At 37.5% G+C, this 15,060-nt stretch overlaps 2 protein-coding genes across 4 annotated transcripts in view; one reads left to right on the top strand and one right to left on the bottom strand.

Annotated features, from left to right (window-relative positions):
* The first annotated feature begins 1,163 nt into the window (after window positions 1-1,163).
* Window positions 1,164-4,587, top strand: rpl36a (ribosomal protein L36A). The gene is made up of 5 exons (XM_067439194.1): window positions 1,164-1,212; window positions 1,651-1,756; window positions 1,849-1,916; window positions 3,803-3,925; window positions 4,503-4,587. The coding sequence occupies exons 1-5, from the start codon at window positions 1,210-1,212 to the stop codon at window positions 4,521-4,523; spliced, it is 321 nt and encodes a 106-aa protein (XP_067295295.1). The 5' UTR covers window positions 1,164-1,209; the 3' UTR covers window positions 4,524-4,587.
* Window positions 4,588-4,740: 153 nt separating this feature from the next.
* glra4b (glycine receptor, alpha 4b) overlaps window positions 4,741-15,060 on the bottom strand; it is a 21,972-nt gene continuing 11,652 nt past the window's right edge. For all 3 annotated transcript variants that reach the window (XM_067439188.1, XM_067439189.1, XM_067439190.1), the window contains 7 exons: window positions 14,350-14,573; window positions 14,085-14,167; window positions 13,861-13,998; window positions 13,246-13,460; window positions 12,871-13,029; window positions 8,825-8,929; window positions 4,741-5,799 (listed from right to left, as the gene is read on the bottom strand). In XM_067439188.1, the coding sequence (XP_067295289.1) occupies window positions 5,512-5,799; window positions 8,825-8,929; window positions 12,871-13,029; window positions 13,246-13,460; window positions 13,861-13,998; window positions 14,085-14,167; window positions 14,350-14,573 (1,212 nt within the window). In that variant the 3' untranslated portion in view covers window positions 4,741-5,511. The remainder of the gene's footprint in view (window positions 5,800-8,824; window positions 8,930-12,870; window positions 13,030-13,245; window positions 13,461-13,860; window positions 13,999-14,084; window positions 14,168-14,349; window positions 14,574-15,060) is intronic.

The raw sequence follows: 15,060 nt of genomic DNA, 5'->3' as shown, positions 1-15,060 counted from the left end.
TTTAGTGTCCCCAACTGAGCAAGCCAAGGCGAAATTACAAAATCTGTAAACTTTAAAACTGAAAAACAAATATTGTAGCTGTGACCGTAGACAATTTATAATACTGTACAACATACTTTCCCTGGTCGCTTAAAACAAAGGACTTTAAAATTCTTAACTGAGTATATTATATAGCCTACCAGAGAATTTTTAAGATGTCATTTGGTCTTGATGTCAACAGTTAGTATTTTTGTGTTGATCAGGCTTGAACACAGAACATCTTTTTTATGATTGCAAACATGCCCCCCCACACCCCACCCCACGCCACCCCACCCCCAAACAAGGGAAAAAATATATATTTGGTATATTTGAAAGATGAAACACTTGACTTGGTAATTAACAGAATATTTATTATTCTTGGGAAATTCTTTTTACACGAGGATAGATTACTCAGAACACTTCCAAACGTTTGTTTTTTCACAAGGAACTGTGTTTACTTCTTATCAGTAATTTTTAAAAAAAAAAATGTGTTAAACATATGTACTTTGATAGAGGATCTTAAACTGTCTGAGAATACATGCCATTTATTTCTTTATCCTGAATGTATTTTTATTTTATTTAGGCTATTTAAAATATATATTTACTTATTTGATGTGTGTCTGTTGTCTCTAAAGCTGGTGTCTCCCCTTTTTCCTTATAATGAAAACAAACTTCTTCAATTTTGTGTTTTCAGCTATAAAACTGTGCAAAAGTATAGGCTAATGTAAGTATTTTTTTAATTGAATATCTTCTTTTTTGGTCCAGCAAACAATGTTCTTTTATAGCGGAATTTTCCTTGAATTTATTGTGATATAGGAGTTCCATATTCAGAACATTTTGTGAAATTTTGATTATTTTCCAAAACAATTTGTTACTATTGCTGTTGATGTCCTTTCTGAGGTGCCACGTTTTGATAAATGTCGCGATAAATAGAAATAAATAGTCGAGTCTTTACAGATTGTCTAAATACTATTTACCTTCTACGCCGCCGGTGTTATCATGAACATTATTCATTTAAAAACTTAAAACAATACTGGTATTCCTGTGCATGCTTGGTATCTCGACAACTCGACCATTAGGTGGTAGTATCGTTTAAGAGCAAACAGCGCGAGATCTCATTGGTGCGACCCGGTACTAATGCTCTGAGTGACGTCGCTACTTCCTCTTTGCTCCTGCGCCGCGAGGGCAACCATGGTGCGTAATGTTGTCCTGTGGACTTTCATCTAGAATCTGTTTTAATCCTAAATGTGTGAACAACCTAGACACAAACAAATTGCACGATGTGAATGTATATAGCATCGGCACCTTGTAAAATGTTTCATTTTAATTGTTTATGTGAGAAATGAGGTGATTGTTCTCTATTTGCCGATGTTTCCTACTTGTAGTGTAGATGTTTCAATTGTAGCCGCATGCGATTGGCATTTGAAATAAGCTAAATACAACTCTTGCTTTTTATCTTTGTATATTCGAATACATTATTAACCCCTTTGAAGTTACGGATATTGTGTGCATACTTAGTGAAAATGCTAATTAGCACGAGCGCTAATCTTTCTCGTGTTAGTTTTCACAGCGCCGCTGTAATGAATTCAGACTGCATCGCTTTTCATTGACAACTCGTTTGTTTATCCGCAGGTCAACGTACCGAAGACTCGCAGGACCTACTGCAAAAAATGCAAGAAGCACCAGCCACATAAAGTGACCCAGTACAAGAAGGGCAAAGACTCACTGTACGCCCAGGGTAAGTCGTGAGAACTCAATGGGACGTTGAACGGTGTAAATTTCGCTAGCTGTCTGAAGAGCTAACCGCATTTGTTAATCTGTCCGTTCTAGGTAAGAGGCGTTACGACAGAAAGCAGAGTGGTTATGGAGGACAAACGAAGCCAATTTTCCGTAAAAAGGTATGTTGGGTCTGGAGTATGGATGCAAGAGTTCTTCTCAAAGTCAAAATATCTCAACATGTTACCAAAGAAGTGTTTAAGGCGTTTTTATATTCATCTGATTGTATGTGGCTATTTTAAACTCTTAATTTTTTGTTGACATGCTTGGATTTCTTTTTTGGCATGACTAAACATTGAGCTTTAGACATTTACATGTCTAATTGATATTAGCATTCATTTTAGGTTCACACAAATGGGCAGTACTTAGTACAAATGAGAACCATAAGGTTTAGTTGATCCAATCACTTTTTTTTTTTTTATCAAGGTGTAGTTGCCATGCATTTACGGATATGTTTACACACAAATGTATTTAAAAAGATGACAACTTTGTCAAAACTATCACCATTCACACTGATCTGTGCAAATGACTAAAGATATGCATGCCAGGCCAGTAGTTGGCGATGTCACTTTATCAAGAAATACCCCATGGACACACGTAACGTGCATGCATGCGCTTTATATCGGTTTTTGCAAATGTATGTTTACATCAAGGGAGTAAAGGCATCGTTTTTAAAAACTTGTATTTACAAGCCCCCATAATGCTGTTATTGTGTGAATGAGCAAAAGTTTTCAGTTCAACAGTGTCGTGTAAACACCATTTGCAGATTACCACCGGTTGTAAATCATGTTCTATTGTGCCTGACCGCTTCCAATCAGATTACCAGATCTTAATACCAGGGGCCTTGTGTGTTAAACTTAAAGTAGATTTCATCCTAAAATGGGTGCGAAAGAGCTAGATTTATAACGTATACACCAGGAACTGCTTAATTCCTTTTATAAAACGAATTAATATATTCATATATATGGAGCTTGCAATGCCTAGTTTTACTAGACATGCATATTCCCGTCCACATGATGCCATGTTTGTTAGGAAAATATAAAATGCAGACTGTAAATGCCATGTGCAGTCATGTTGTTTAGTACATTTTTATCTGCGTGTTAATAATATATAAATTAGTATTTATAATCAAAATATCTGTTAAAGCCTAATTGTAATATATATTTACATCAGATATAACAGAAAGAATCAGATATAACAAAAGAATCTGTGCAGCAGTGGTTGAATGGTATCTGATCTTTTCAGACTTACCAATGGACCGTTCTACGACCAAACTAAAGTGAACAGGGATATTTTGCATGAAATATGCCTGATGTAACCATGAAAAATAGCATGCGCACATTTCAATGCCATTTTGTGCATCAAGCCCCTGGTTTAAATGGTGCCTTAAGTATTTTAAGAATGTAAATGTATATTTGAACCTTCCACAAACGATTGTCATAAGTGCCGTAGTTGGCTTTATATATCTTTTGTGTGTGGAGAAACTAAGCTTGCCCTAAATATTAATTGTTTATCTTACGGGTGTTTAAATATCATTTAGGGCTGTGCAATTTATCGCAATATGCATTTTGCAATGTCAGGCAATATCTGAAGGATTTTAATAGGCTACTTCAATGTTGTGAAAAGTGTACATTTTAAGTGGACGCAGAGAATACACTGGACACATGACTGTTACTTGTGGGACTTGCTTGACGTTAAAGAGTTGTTAAACGCAATTTGTGAAAAACAATAACTTGCAGTCTCACGCTGTCTGTTCACGCACTGAAACATGAACGATTTGTAACATAAATGTTCGCTAAAAAACTGCTGGTCACTTTCCGAATGCTTTCTTTTCCAAAGAAAGAATGCGAAACGCATTTTCATGCTCAGTTTTTAAATGGATTTTACACACTAATAGCAAAATCGTATCACATCTATCGCATTATTTAACAAGATATTGCATATCGCATTTTTCTTCAATATTGCACAGGCCAAATATCAGGTGTAATTGCCTCTCCTTTTGCCGTAGGCTAAAACCACAAAGAAGATTGTGCTGAGGCTGGAGTGCGTGGAGCCCAACTGCCGCTCAAAGAGGATGTTGGCCATTAAGAGATGCAAACACTTTGAGCTTGGAGGAGACAAGAAGAGAAAGGTATGAGAAGTGCACATCTGCTAGTGAAAGAACAAGTAAAAAGGTGGATTTGGAAGTATTAATAAAGATTAAATTTTGGATGCAAGTGAAATGGTGGTTTGAATCCATTTTAGCCGTTAATTGTCTTCAGGGTTTTTGTCAATTTTGGGTATATACATTTGATGTATGTTTTTGTAGTGAACGAGTTGTGGTTATACTCCTCAAAGATTTCTTCAGCTAGAAAATGCTCTTTTAGTGGATTTTTTTCAATCTCCGTAAAAGGAAAGCATGATTTATATTAAAATAAGTTGTTCTACAGTAACTGCAAAACTAGTCTCGGAAGTTCATTGAAGTGTGGGAGCCCTGGCTAATATCAATGTAATGGTAAAATTGAATGTTTGGGCTTTTAAATATGTACTATTAAAGTACGGAGTAGTCAAACCAGTTCATAATCTGTGCGTATTGGAAAAAGGGCGGACCTAACACCTTGTATTGTGTTGAATTGCAGTTAGTTTGGCATTAGAGAGTACTGTTGGAAACTGACAAATTGACTGTTATTAAGAGTATTAACGTATAATTTCTATTCTCTCTCTTCCAGGGCCAGGTCATCCAGTTCTAAGCTGGGCCAGGTGCTGCTTTTGTTGTTTACCATCGCTGTCAATAAAAGCTGTATACAGTTATAATGACTTGCCTTTCTTTCAACATCCGTATCAATCTTTTTCTCCAAATCAAGTCCCATGCAAAGTACACCATAGGGGACCAAAATGGCAGATTTGGTTAAATTTAGTTAAACAGCAGATCTGTTGTCATGCTGCTGTTGGGTTAAAGCAAATGATGTATCCCACAGAGGAAGATGGTTCTTCACTCAGACTCAATTGTGTTTCTGTGTTAGCTTGGGATGGAACAAGGAGGGGACATGCCACAAGTTAAATGAATGTGAGAACTTGGCAGCTATATATAGGAGAATCTTAATGCTTGTCTTTCTGCTGTAGTAAGTACAGGCACATTGTTAGATCAACCTGGGGAGACATATTTTAAGCCTGATAAGAGAAATCAATGGCTTTTTTTATAGCTGATTTGATTCCTGTCAATTAAATGATAGTGTAGTATTGATTAAAGTACGTTTCCATTAATGAAGATGTCTGTACATGAGTAGAAAGTAGATGCCAAACAAATCCTTCCTTGTGACCCACCACTGTAACCACAATCAAACATACGCTGTCTTATTCACTGTAACTATTATATCTTGAATTAGTGTCGTTTACAGTTATTTATCATCCACAAAGCATAAGGTATATGCAATGTCTTCCTCAAAAAACATCCCCAAGGAACAAATCACTTGTTACGTTTATTTGGACAGACAGGAACATGTGCTCAGTGCAAGAAAAATAAAAGACTTGCATCTAAGTGTTCAGTCATTCTGCATATAAACTAGGGGTTTGTGTTTGTAGACACATGCATATATAGCTCACTCATGCAGCGAGAACGTGTTGCACCTTCTCCTAGACATTTTTTCCCTCAATGTCCTTGATACAGGAAGTCATTCTCACATGGGATGGCTGGCTCACAAAAATGGATATTGGGAAGCTCAGAAGTCATAACGACAGTCAGGGTCGCAGGGCAGGGTGAATGTCCTCGTGTCTAAGCACTTTGTATGTGAACCAGTAGAATACGTTGAAAACAAGGAAGCTGAGGGGGAAGACTGCTCGTGAGATGGTGTCGATCCGTTTAGCTCGTTCCACGAAGCGCCGGCGGATGTCAAACAGAATGTGGCCAGGCGGCAGGCCCGCAAACATGGCAGCAGCCTCAGAGAGAGGCCCGTCCCCGGACAGACAGGTGTCCATCTCGTATCCCATGAAGTACAGGTCCTGATTCTGTGAGGCTAACTGCTCTTCCTGAAGAAAATAAACAGAAATTCCAAAAGGGTCGTCACACCATCGGTGCTCTGGCCCTAATAAATATACACTTACATTTTACAATTTAAAATGACAGTTCTCTGCTTTGATACGTTTCAAAAATATTGTTCCTGAATTTTCACCATCATTAGATACTCCAATCTTCAGTGTCACAAGATCTTTCAGAAATCATTCTAATGCTGATTTGATACCCAAGAAACATTTCTTATTTATCAATTTTGATAGATGTACTACTTCATTTATTTTATTTTTTAAAATAAAACTGATTTTTTTTCAGTGTTTTGCTGAATAGAATGTTTACAGTACCTATAGAAAGTCATACCTTCACCAAGTCATGAAAACATCGTGAAAAAGCAGACACGGCATACACCCCAAAACGCACCATGTATAATGTGAAGCTTGGTGTAAGGCAGTATGGTGTTGTGGGGGTGTTTCTCTTCTGCAGGGACTGGGTGATTGGTCAGGATTGAAGGGAAAATGGATTCTGAGGAAAACCTGCATCTCTGCAGACAGCTGAAGATGGTCAGGCCATTCACCATCTAACACAACTCCTAAGTATACCACTAAGGAACAATGCGATGGCGTAAGGATAGGAAGGTGAATGTCCTTGAGTTGCTAAGTCCTGACTTAAATCTGATGGAAAATCTGTTGATGGACTTGAAGAGAGGATAGAATTTGATTGAACTGAACTTGAGCAATTCTGCAAGAATGACTGGGCAAACATTCTTCAATCTACAGGTCCTTCTAAAAAAATTAGCATATTGTGATAAAGTTCATTATTTTCCATAATGTAATGATAAAAATTAAGCTTTCATATATGTTAGATTAATTGCACACCAACTGAAATATTTCAGGTCTTTTATTGTTCTAATACTGATGATTTTGGCATAAAGCTCATGAAAACCCAAAATTCCTATCTCAAAAAATTAGCATATTTCATCCGACCAATAAAAGAAAAGTGTTTTTAATACAAAAAAAGTCAACATCAAATAATTATGTTCAGTTATGCACTCAGTACTTGGTCGGGAATCCTTTTGCAGAAATGACTGCTTCAATGCGGCGTGGCATGGAGGCGATCAGCCTGTGGCACTGCTGAGGTGTTATGGATGCCCAGGATGCGTCGATAGCGGCCTTAAGCTCATCCAGAGTGTTGGGTCTTGCGTCTCTCAACTTTCTCTTCACAATATCCCACAGATTCTCTTTGGGGTTCAGGTCAGGAGAGTTGGCAGGCCAATTGAGCACAGTAATATCATGGTCAGTAGACCATTTACCAGTGGTTTTGGCACTGTGAGCAGGTGCCAGGTCGTGCTGAAAAACTAAATCTTCATCTCCATAAAGCTTTTCAGCAGATGGAAGCATGAAGTGCTCCAAAATCTCCTGATAGCTAGCTGCATTGACCCTGCCCTTGATAAAACACAGTGGACCAACACCAGCAGCTGACATGGCACCCCAGACCATCACTAACTGTGGGTACTTGACACTGGACTTCAGGCATTTTGGCATTTCCTTCTCCCCAGTCTTCCTCCAGACTCTGGCCCCTTGATTCCCGAATGACATGCAAAATTTGCTTTCATCCGAAAAAAGTACTTTGGACCACTGAGCAACAGTCCAGTGCTGCTTCTCTAGCCCAAAGTGGCTTGTCCTGGGGAATGCGGCACCTGTAGCCCATTTCCTGCACACGCCTGTGCACGGTGGCTCTGGATGTTTCTACTCCAGACTCAGTCCACTGCTTCCGCAGGTCCCCCAAGGTCTGGAATCGGTCCTTCTCCACAATCTTCCTCAGGGTCCGGTCACCTCTTCTAGTTGTGCAGCGTTTTTTGCCACACTTTTTCCTTCCCACAGACTTCCCACTGAGGTGCCTTGATACAGCACTCTGGGAACAGCCTATTCGTTCAGAAATTTCTTTCTGTGTCTTACCCTCTCGCTTGAGGGAGTCAATGATGGCCTTCTGGACAGCAGTCAGGTCGGCAGTCTTACCCATGATTGCGGTTTTGAGTTATGAACCAGGCTGGGAGTTTTTAAAAGCCTCAGGGATCTTTTGCAGGTGTTTAGAGTTAATTAGTTGATTCAGATGATTAGGTTAATAGCTTGTTTAGAGAAATGCTAATTTTTTGAGATAGGAATTTTGGATTTTCATGAGCTGTATGCTAAAATCATCAGTAAAACAATAAAAAACCTGAAATATTTCAGTTGGTGTGCAATGAATCTAAAATATATGAACGTTTAATTTTTATCATTACATTATGGAAAATAATGAATCACAATATGCTAATTTTTTGAGAAGGACCTGTAGGTGTTCAAAATTACAATTTTTAGATGTGCTAAAAAATTTAATAATCCCAGAATGTTTTAAAATTTTATTTACGCTTTGATGATGAGGGTTATTATGATATGTAGGTCTATATATAGCTCAAAAAGTTAGAATTTATTTTATTTTCCAGGGAAATTTACATTTTTTACAAATTTTACATTTTATGTAATGTGATGCAGATTTTCAAAGGGTATGATGACTTTCTATAGGCAGTGTATTTGAAATAAATTACTAATAAATGTTTGTTTATTGCTCATTTCAAGGCTACTTATAAGATAAATGAACACGGACACATTTTAAATATGCATTAATATGCAAAATAGGTCACTTTTTTATGCATTAGTTAGCTAACGTATTTTAAATTCTCTCTTATCCAGCACTTCACCTCTCGTTTTTTTTTTTTTTTTTTTTTTTTGCTTTGCTTTGCTTTGCTTTGCTTTAACTGGGAAAATGAAAAACTTTTAAAGATGTATGAGATTTAAATCTTTTGTTCTTTAAGAACTTGCATTTTTATAAAAAAGAGAAAGAAAGCAGAGTAATATGAGAAACTTTTAAAGTAGCACCGTTTCGTTGCCATCAATCATGGTCATTACATTATTAGATATTAGACAGCGCCATGTCACAATTGATCAATCAGAATCAAGTATTCAACAGCAAAGTGTGTTTGCAAATATAGTTTGTGGGTGGATGTACCCGTGCGCAGGCGCTGCATTGGCGTTGTGTGCTTTTGCTTGGTGTGCTCCCTGTGACGTTGTTGCTTTTGTTCTTCATCTCTGCTCCTCCAACCTGACCAGAGGCCTGAAGACAACACAAAGACACGTTTAAAAACGGATTCATCATTTATTCAAACAATAAAATATTCTCTTCCCATGCACTCCTCGGCAGACCTCCACGGCTTTTCCATAACCATGCATTAGGGACATGAAATGGGGTCACAATGTACCTTAAAAATCTCTGGTGGCCATGAACATTTCTTCAGTTATATTTTTAATTTGTCAAGACATAACTAAGCCAAGGAGCAGATTCCACTCTGGACCGTTCAGTGTTTTCAACAATATATCTCTAAGATACATGCATTTTCTATTTGTCGTTTAGTCTAAATATTTTTTGTCAGTTTCAGCAATTTTCGTTGCTGAAGAACAACATTTTCTTTTCCCTTCTTTCTGCCAGCTTACTTTGACTTTCCTCAAGGTTTTTCTTTTCCAGGTTTATATCTTAAATATACAGCTCTGGCAAAAATTAAGAGACCACTTAACACTGAGAAATCAATGTTAAGTGGTCTCTTAATTGTGTGTGTGTGTGTGTGTGTGTGTGTGTGTGTGTGTGTGTGTGTGTGTGTGTGTGTGTGTGTGTGTGTGTGTGTGTGTGTGTGTGTGTGTGTGTGTGTGTGTGTGTGTGTGTGTGTGTGTGTGTGTGTGTGTGTGTGTGTGTGTGTGTGTGTGTGTGTGTGTGTGTGTGCGCGCATGTGTGCGAGAGAGAGAGAGAGAATTTGTTCCTTAGGGAAAGGATGCTTTTTTGAGTATATGAGATCCAGTCAGTTTGATGCATTTGTGTTGAATCATGTTGGGTATGGGTTGTTGCTTTGGGTGCATATGAGATCAGACAGCCTACCGCACTGTGCTGCTGGGACCAAACGAGTGTATGTATATGGCTAACTCCACATGCACAATGGTGTGACATTTCAGGACACAAATGTGTATAATGACATGGGTATGACAGGTATTACAGAAGAGGGTGAAATATGAGGACATTAACCATGTCCCCACTTTTCAAAATGCTTATAAATCATACAGGATGAGTTTTTTTTTTTTTTTGAGAAAGTGTAAAATGCCCTGTGATGGGTAGGTTTAGGAGCAGGGGCAGTGTAGGGGGATACAAAATATGGTTTGTACAGTATAAAAAACATTACGCCTATGGTTTCACAAAAACAAACTGTGTGGGTATGGGTGTGTTTTCATATGTACAGTGTGCCTAAAAGCTCGAGTGCAGTATGCATGTTTGCATGTTACATGCCCAACAGCATCCCTGAGGCAAATGACAGGGCACAGCGCCGCCACCCCTCACCCCCCCACCAACACACACACACACACACTCACAGTCTGCCCTGCAGGGCGATAGAGGGAAGATGGAGGAGGAATAGAAAAGGACAGGATAGTGTAATATTTATTCTCTGCTCTTTGTAGCAGGACAGTGTCTGCTGTGTCCCAAAGAAAGCCACAATGTTCTCTCAACTAGCTGGTAAAGAGCAGAGTAACACAGAAAGGGAAATGACTGCAATTTTTGCAGACTAAAACTCCGGAGAGGAGTCTGGGAATAGCCTCCTATTTCAGGCAGACAAAGGGTATGTCTGGGTCATAATACACCTCAAAAATCAAAAGACAAAACAAGTAAATATATGTAGCATAAAGATAGTGTAGGCCTATTTTTAGGACCATTAAAAGTGCATTGTGAGATTTTGCATTAAAAGCAAAATTACCCCCACCCCCACCCCCATCCATTCTCATTAGCATTATGCATCTGGATGTTTTTCTTAAGGGGTTGTTTGTATGTTTTCACTCATTTCACATATTTAAAGAATATATATATATATATATATATATATATATATATATATATATATATATATATATATATATATATATATATATATATATATATATATATATATATATATATATATATATATACATATATATATATAGCCTGTCATGCGCACACACACACCCACACACACACACACACACACACACAACTGTTTAAAAGTTTGGGGTCTGTAACGTTTTTTAATGTTTTTGAAAGAGATCTCTTATGCTCACCAAGGTTGCATTCAGTTATTCGATCAAAAATACAGTAACATTGTGAAATATTATTACAATTTAAAATGACTGTTTTTAATATATAATATATTAATATATTTCAAATGACATTTATTCCTGTGATAACAAATGGTTGAATTTTCCTCATTACTTCAGTCTTCAGTGTCGCATGATCCTTCAGAAATCATTCTAATATGCTTATTTGGTTTCTTAAGAAACATTTTGTATCATTATCAAAATTGAAAACAGTTGCCATTTAATATTTGTAAAACATTTAATAAATGTAGAACTTGTGATTTTCTCAGGATTCTTTGATGAATCGAAAGTTACAAACATTTATTTTAAACACTTCTTTACTCTTGCCTTTGATCAGTTCAATTTTTAAATAATTGAATAATTTGAAAGAATTAAAAAATAATCAAAGATATTTGATATTTGAAATCGAACAAAGACATTTGCTGTTCTGTTTTCAACCCCCTCTTCTTATCAGCAGGGTCATTTGGAATTCCTAAAGACATGGGATTCTGAAGGCATATAAGCCAAATGGGTGCCACACCTGTAGTACAGTGGGGGAAGTTTGCTCTGATTGGTCAGTTTAAATGTCTTACATTAGGGTTTCAGTCACATGGTCAAGGAAAAGATAAAAGAAGATTGTAACTGTTGCTCTGTCTCTTTTATTATCTGGCTCTCTTGATTTCTCTGGCTCTCTCTCTCTTCGAGGGGCCTCCTCTTTGGCTCTTCTTCTCTTTGCTCTCTTTGCTCTCTTTGCTCTCTTTGCTCTCTCTCTCTCTCTCTCTCTCTCTCTCTCTCTCTCTCTCTCTCTCTCTCTCTGGTAACAATCTATACATGCTGGGTACGATTAATGGTATAAGTTTTATCATCTCATTCATCTATTTTGTAACTATTTTACGTGTAACCATAACCAGATCTTGTCAGTAAATTCTTTCAATTACAAATGATTTGCTAACAAGTTTTTATTTGGTATTGAGTTGACTTAGAACTTTTACCTATTGCAATACAATATAGTGACATTAAAGCAACGCTCTCCCACATAGTTTGCTATTGTAACTGCGCTTATTTCCGTAGTTGGTATAAGTAGAAGTGGGTGGTTGTACAGAAAAATGTACAGTTTTCTACAATCTTGCTAATAACTTTTCTTTAGTCATTCGTCAATCCTGCAGCCTGAACCACTCTAAGTGATCGACCCACTGTAAAAAAGAATTCAGGCTCCAATTGAAAATTTTCTAGTGACTGGTCACATCTAATTTTTTTAGTTTGCAAACATACTAGTTGGAATTGCATCAATTCACAGACATTTAATTTAGCCAACTGAAAAATTTAGATGTGATCAGTCACTAGAAAATGTTGAATTGGGGATTTTTTTTAGAGTGCCGTTACAAATTGAAAAACAATGCTATGTCTGTGGTTTAATCAAAAAACTGCTTCATTTGTTTATTTGAGTTCGACCCAACAACACTGGATCAACCAATGGCGTGAGCTTCGGGCTGGACTATCTGTCTCACCAACCAATATTAAAATACAGAAAACGAGTTTGAATACAATAATTAATTTGAGCATTTCCATTTGGTGAAGCTAGTAGCCCAGAAATGACACATTTCACAAATTTATCAGTTCAGTTACACATTTAGTATTCGGCATCACTAAGACATTCTCTATATTTAAAATCCTGCAGCTTTTTCACTTTTTCCCCATTCATGTTGCCCCATATTTTATGCGGAAATAATAGTATTACTCAGTGCAATATTCATGACATACTTTTTATGCCATCACTGACCTTCCCTCTCTGCTCTAGAGGGGGCCAGCAGGCTACTCATGAAACATCAAAGGGACACAGTGGTTCTTAAGGGCACTCAATGCGTGTCACGTATGTACGACAGAGCAGAGTTTCTGACTGCCACTCACAGCTCTGTAGCGTTGTTCCTCTCGTAATTTTCTCCGCAGTCTGAAGAATTCTTTGTGTTGCCGAGAGACAAAGTTAACTGCTGCATACTCCAGCAAAGCAGCAAAGACAAACAGCAAGCACACTGCCATCCAGATGTCAATGGCCTTCACATAGGACACCTACACACACAGCATTGTTAAAGCAAACAGTCTATGTTAAAGGAATATTCTGGATTCAACAGACACTATCTGTCAAATGCTGTTTATTAACAGAAGAACATTTTTAAATAGGGATGCACTGATAGGACTTTTGTCACTAAAATAGTGTTTTGATCATGTATTAAATGAGCAAAGTTCTAAAAAACACATGGGTGGATAAAGTAGATTCTCTCCCACCTTAGGCAGTGATGCTCTGGATCCAGAGCTCTGTGTTGTCATTGTGAGAACTGTAGTGATGCCCAGCCCAACCCGGGCCGGGGCAGCATCCATGTTGATCCAGAAGGAGACCCACGACAGGATAACAGTTAAGAGGCTGGGAATGTACATCTGGATCAGGTAATAACCCATCTGCCTTTCCAAATGAAACTTCACCTCTATACAGGTGAACTTACCTGAGTAAAGCACACACACTCGTGTTAGACAGCAAAAATAAATGAGCATCATTTACATTTTCTTATATTAATCAAACACATAGCAACCCCCTGGCAACCACTCAAAACACCATAGCAAAATTGTAAGAACATATTTAGAAAAAGATTTAGAAAAAGAAAACCTGCAACAACCTAGCATCATATCATAGCGGTCAAAGTTTTGTACGGAGAAGCATAAATTAAATTTACTACTAAAAACCTATCCTCATAACATTTATTATATAAGCACTTATAATGTTTTACTACTTATATAAAGAAAAAAAATGGTGGAATTGCAATAGCAATGTGCTGTACATTACAGTGCACAGTAGTGCTATATACTTAAATTGAAGCATTAGTACTGCGGTGTTTGGTGCTGTACCAGTGTTGTAGTGTTTTGTACAATATCCCAGGTCTTTCTCCTCTTTCAGGACAAACTGGGGCAGCATAAGGTCATCAGCCACTTGCACTGGGGCTTCATCCAACCACTGAAATATCAGATCATTCATGGTGTAGCCAACTAGAGAGAGGAAATCAGAGAGAATAATGACCATATAAAAGAGAAATGAGATCAAAATGAGATTAGGTGATAATGGTGAGTCTTACAGCTCTCTAACTGCATAGTACAAGTCTGTATGTCCATTGGGAAATTCTTCAGATCCATAGGACACGACAGAATTAGAGTGAGTCTGGGAGAGAGAGAGAGAGAGAGAGAGAGAGAGAGAGAGAGAGAGAGAGAGAGAGAGAGAGAGAGAGAGAGAGAGAGAGAGAGAGAGAGAGAGAGAGAGAGAGAGAGAGAGAAAGAAAGACATTTCTGATTATCTTTCATGTAATAGTTTCTAATGATTTATGTTACCGAGTGATAAAGCACCTTATGCTATACAGCACATTTCCATTCTGGAAAATCCTCAGCAGCTTGTTGTCCGTGGTGACCTCGTGAAAGTTGGCGCCTTTCTCATTGGCGAAGAACAAGTCTGGCTTCCAGATGGAGTCCAGCATGGATGGATCCAGATCCAGGGAATCGTCTGGATACTCTTTATAGGCCAGCCTTGGATCATTCCACTGTTGCCGTAGAAAAACGTTCAGCCGATAATCCTGATGTGAAATGTATCAGATGTATGAGAAATGTATCAGATTAACTACATCTCCAGGTAAATATGAAATACTATCTATCTATCTAATATATTATCTATCTATCTATCTATCTATCTATCTATCTATCTATCTATCTATCTATCTATCTATCTATCTATCTATCTATCTATCTATCTATCTATCTATCTATCTATCTATCTATCTATCTGTCTGTCTAAAATGTCAGTAACTCAATATTTACTTATTGTTGATAGCATAAAACACTATCACTTATAAAATTGAGTCTGATTCTCTTATTCTGGTATAAATATAGTCTGATTGCCACATTTAGCGATGATTATGACCTGCTTCTCTTTCTTATTTGATTCTTATTTTACTGTTAAAGCTATTCTGTAGTATACACCAATCAGGCATAACATTATGACAGACAGGTGACGTGAATAACACTGATTATCTCTTCATTATGGTACTTGTTAGTGGGTGGGAT

Source organism: Pseudorasbora parva, chromosome 3 (assembly GCF_024679245.1).
Source record: "Pseudorasbora parva isolate DD20220531a chromosome 3, ASM2467924v1, whole genome shotgun sequence".
NCBI lineage: Eukaryota > Metazoa > Chordata > Actinopteri > Cypriniformes > Gobionidae > Pseudorasbora > Pseudorasbora parva.
This window is presented reverse-complemented; position numbering and strand designations above follow the sequence as displayed.

Bases quoted from the DNA above. Each gene is read 5' to 3' on its own strand.
- rpl36a (XM_067439194.1), top strand. The intron at 1,757-1,848 runs GTAAGTCGTGAG...TGTCCGTTCTAG, and splicing joins AGACTCACTGTACGCCCAGG to GTAAGAGGCGTTACGACAGA. The intron at 3,926-4,502 runs GTATGAGAAGTG...TCTCTCTTCCAG, and splicing joins GAGGAGACAAGAAGAGAAAG to GGCCAGGTCATCCAGTTCTA.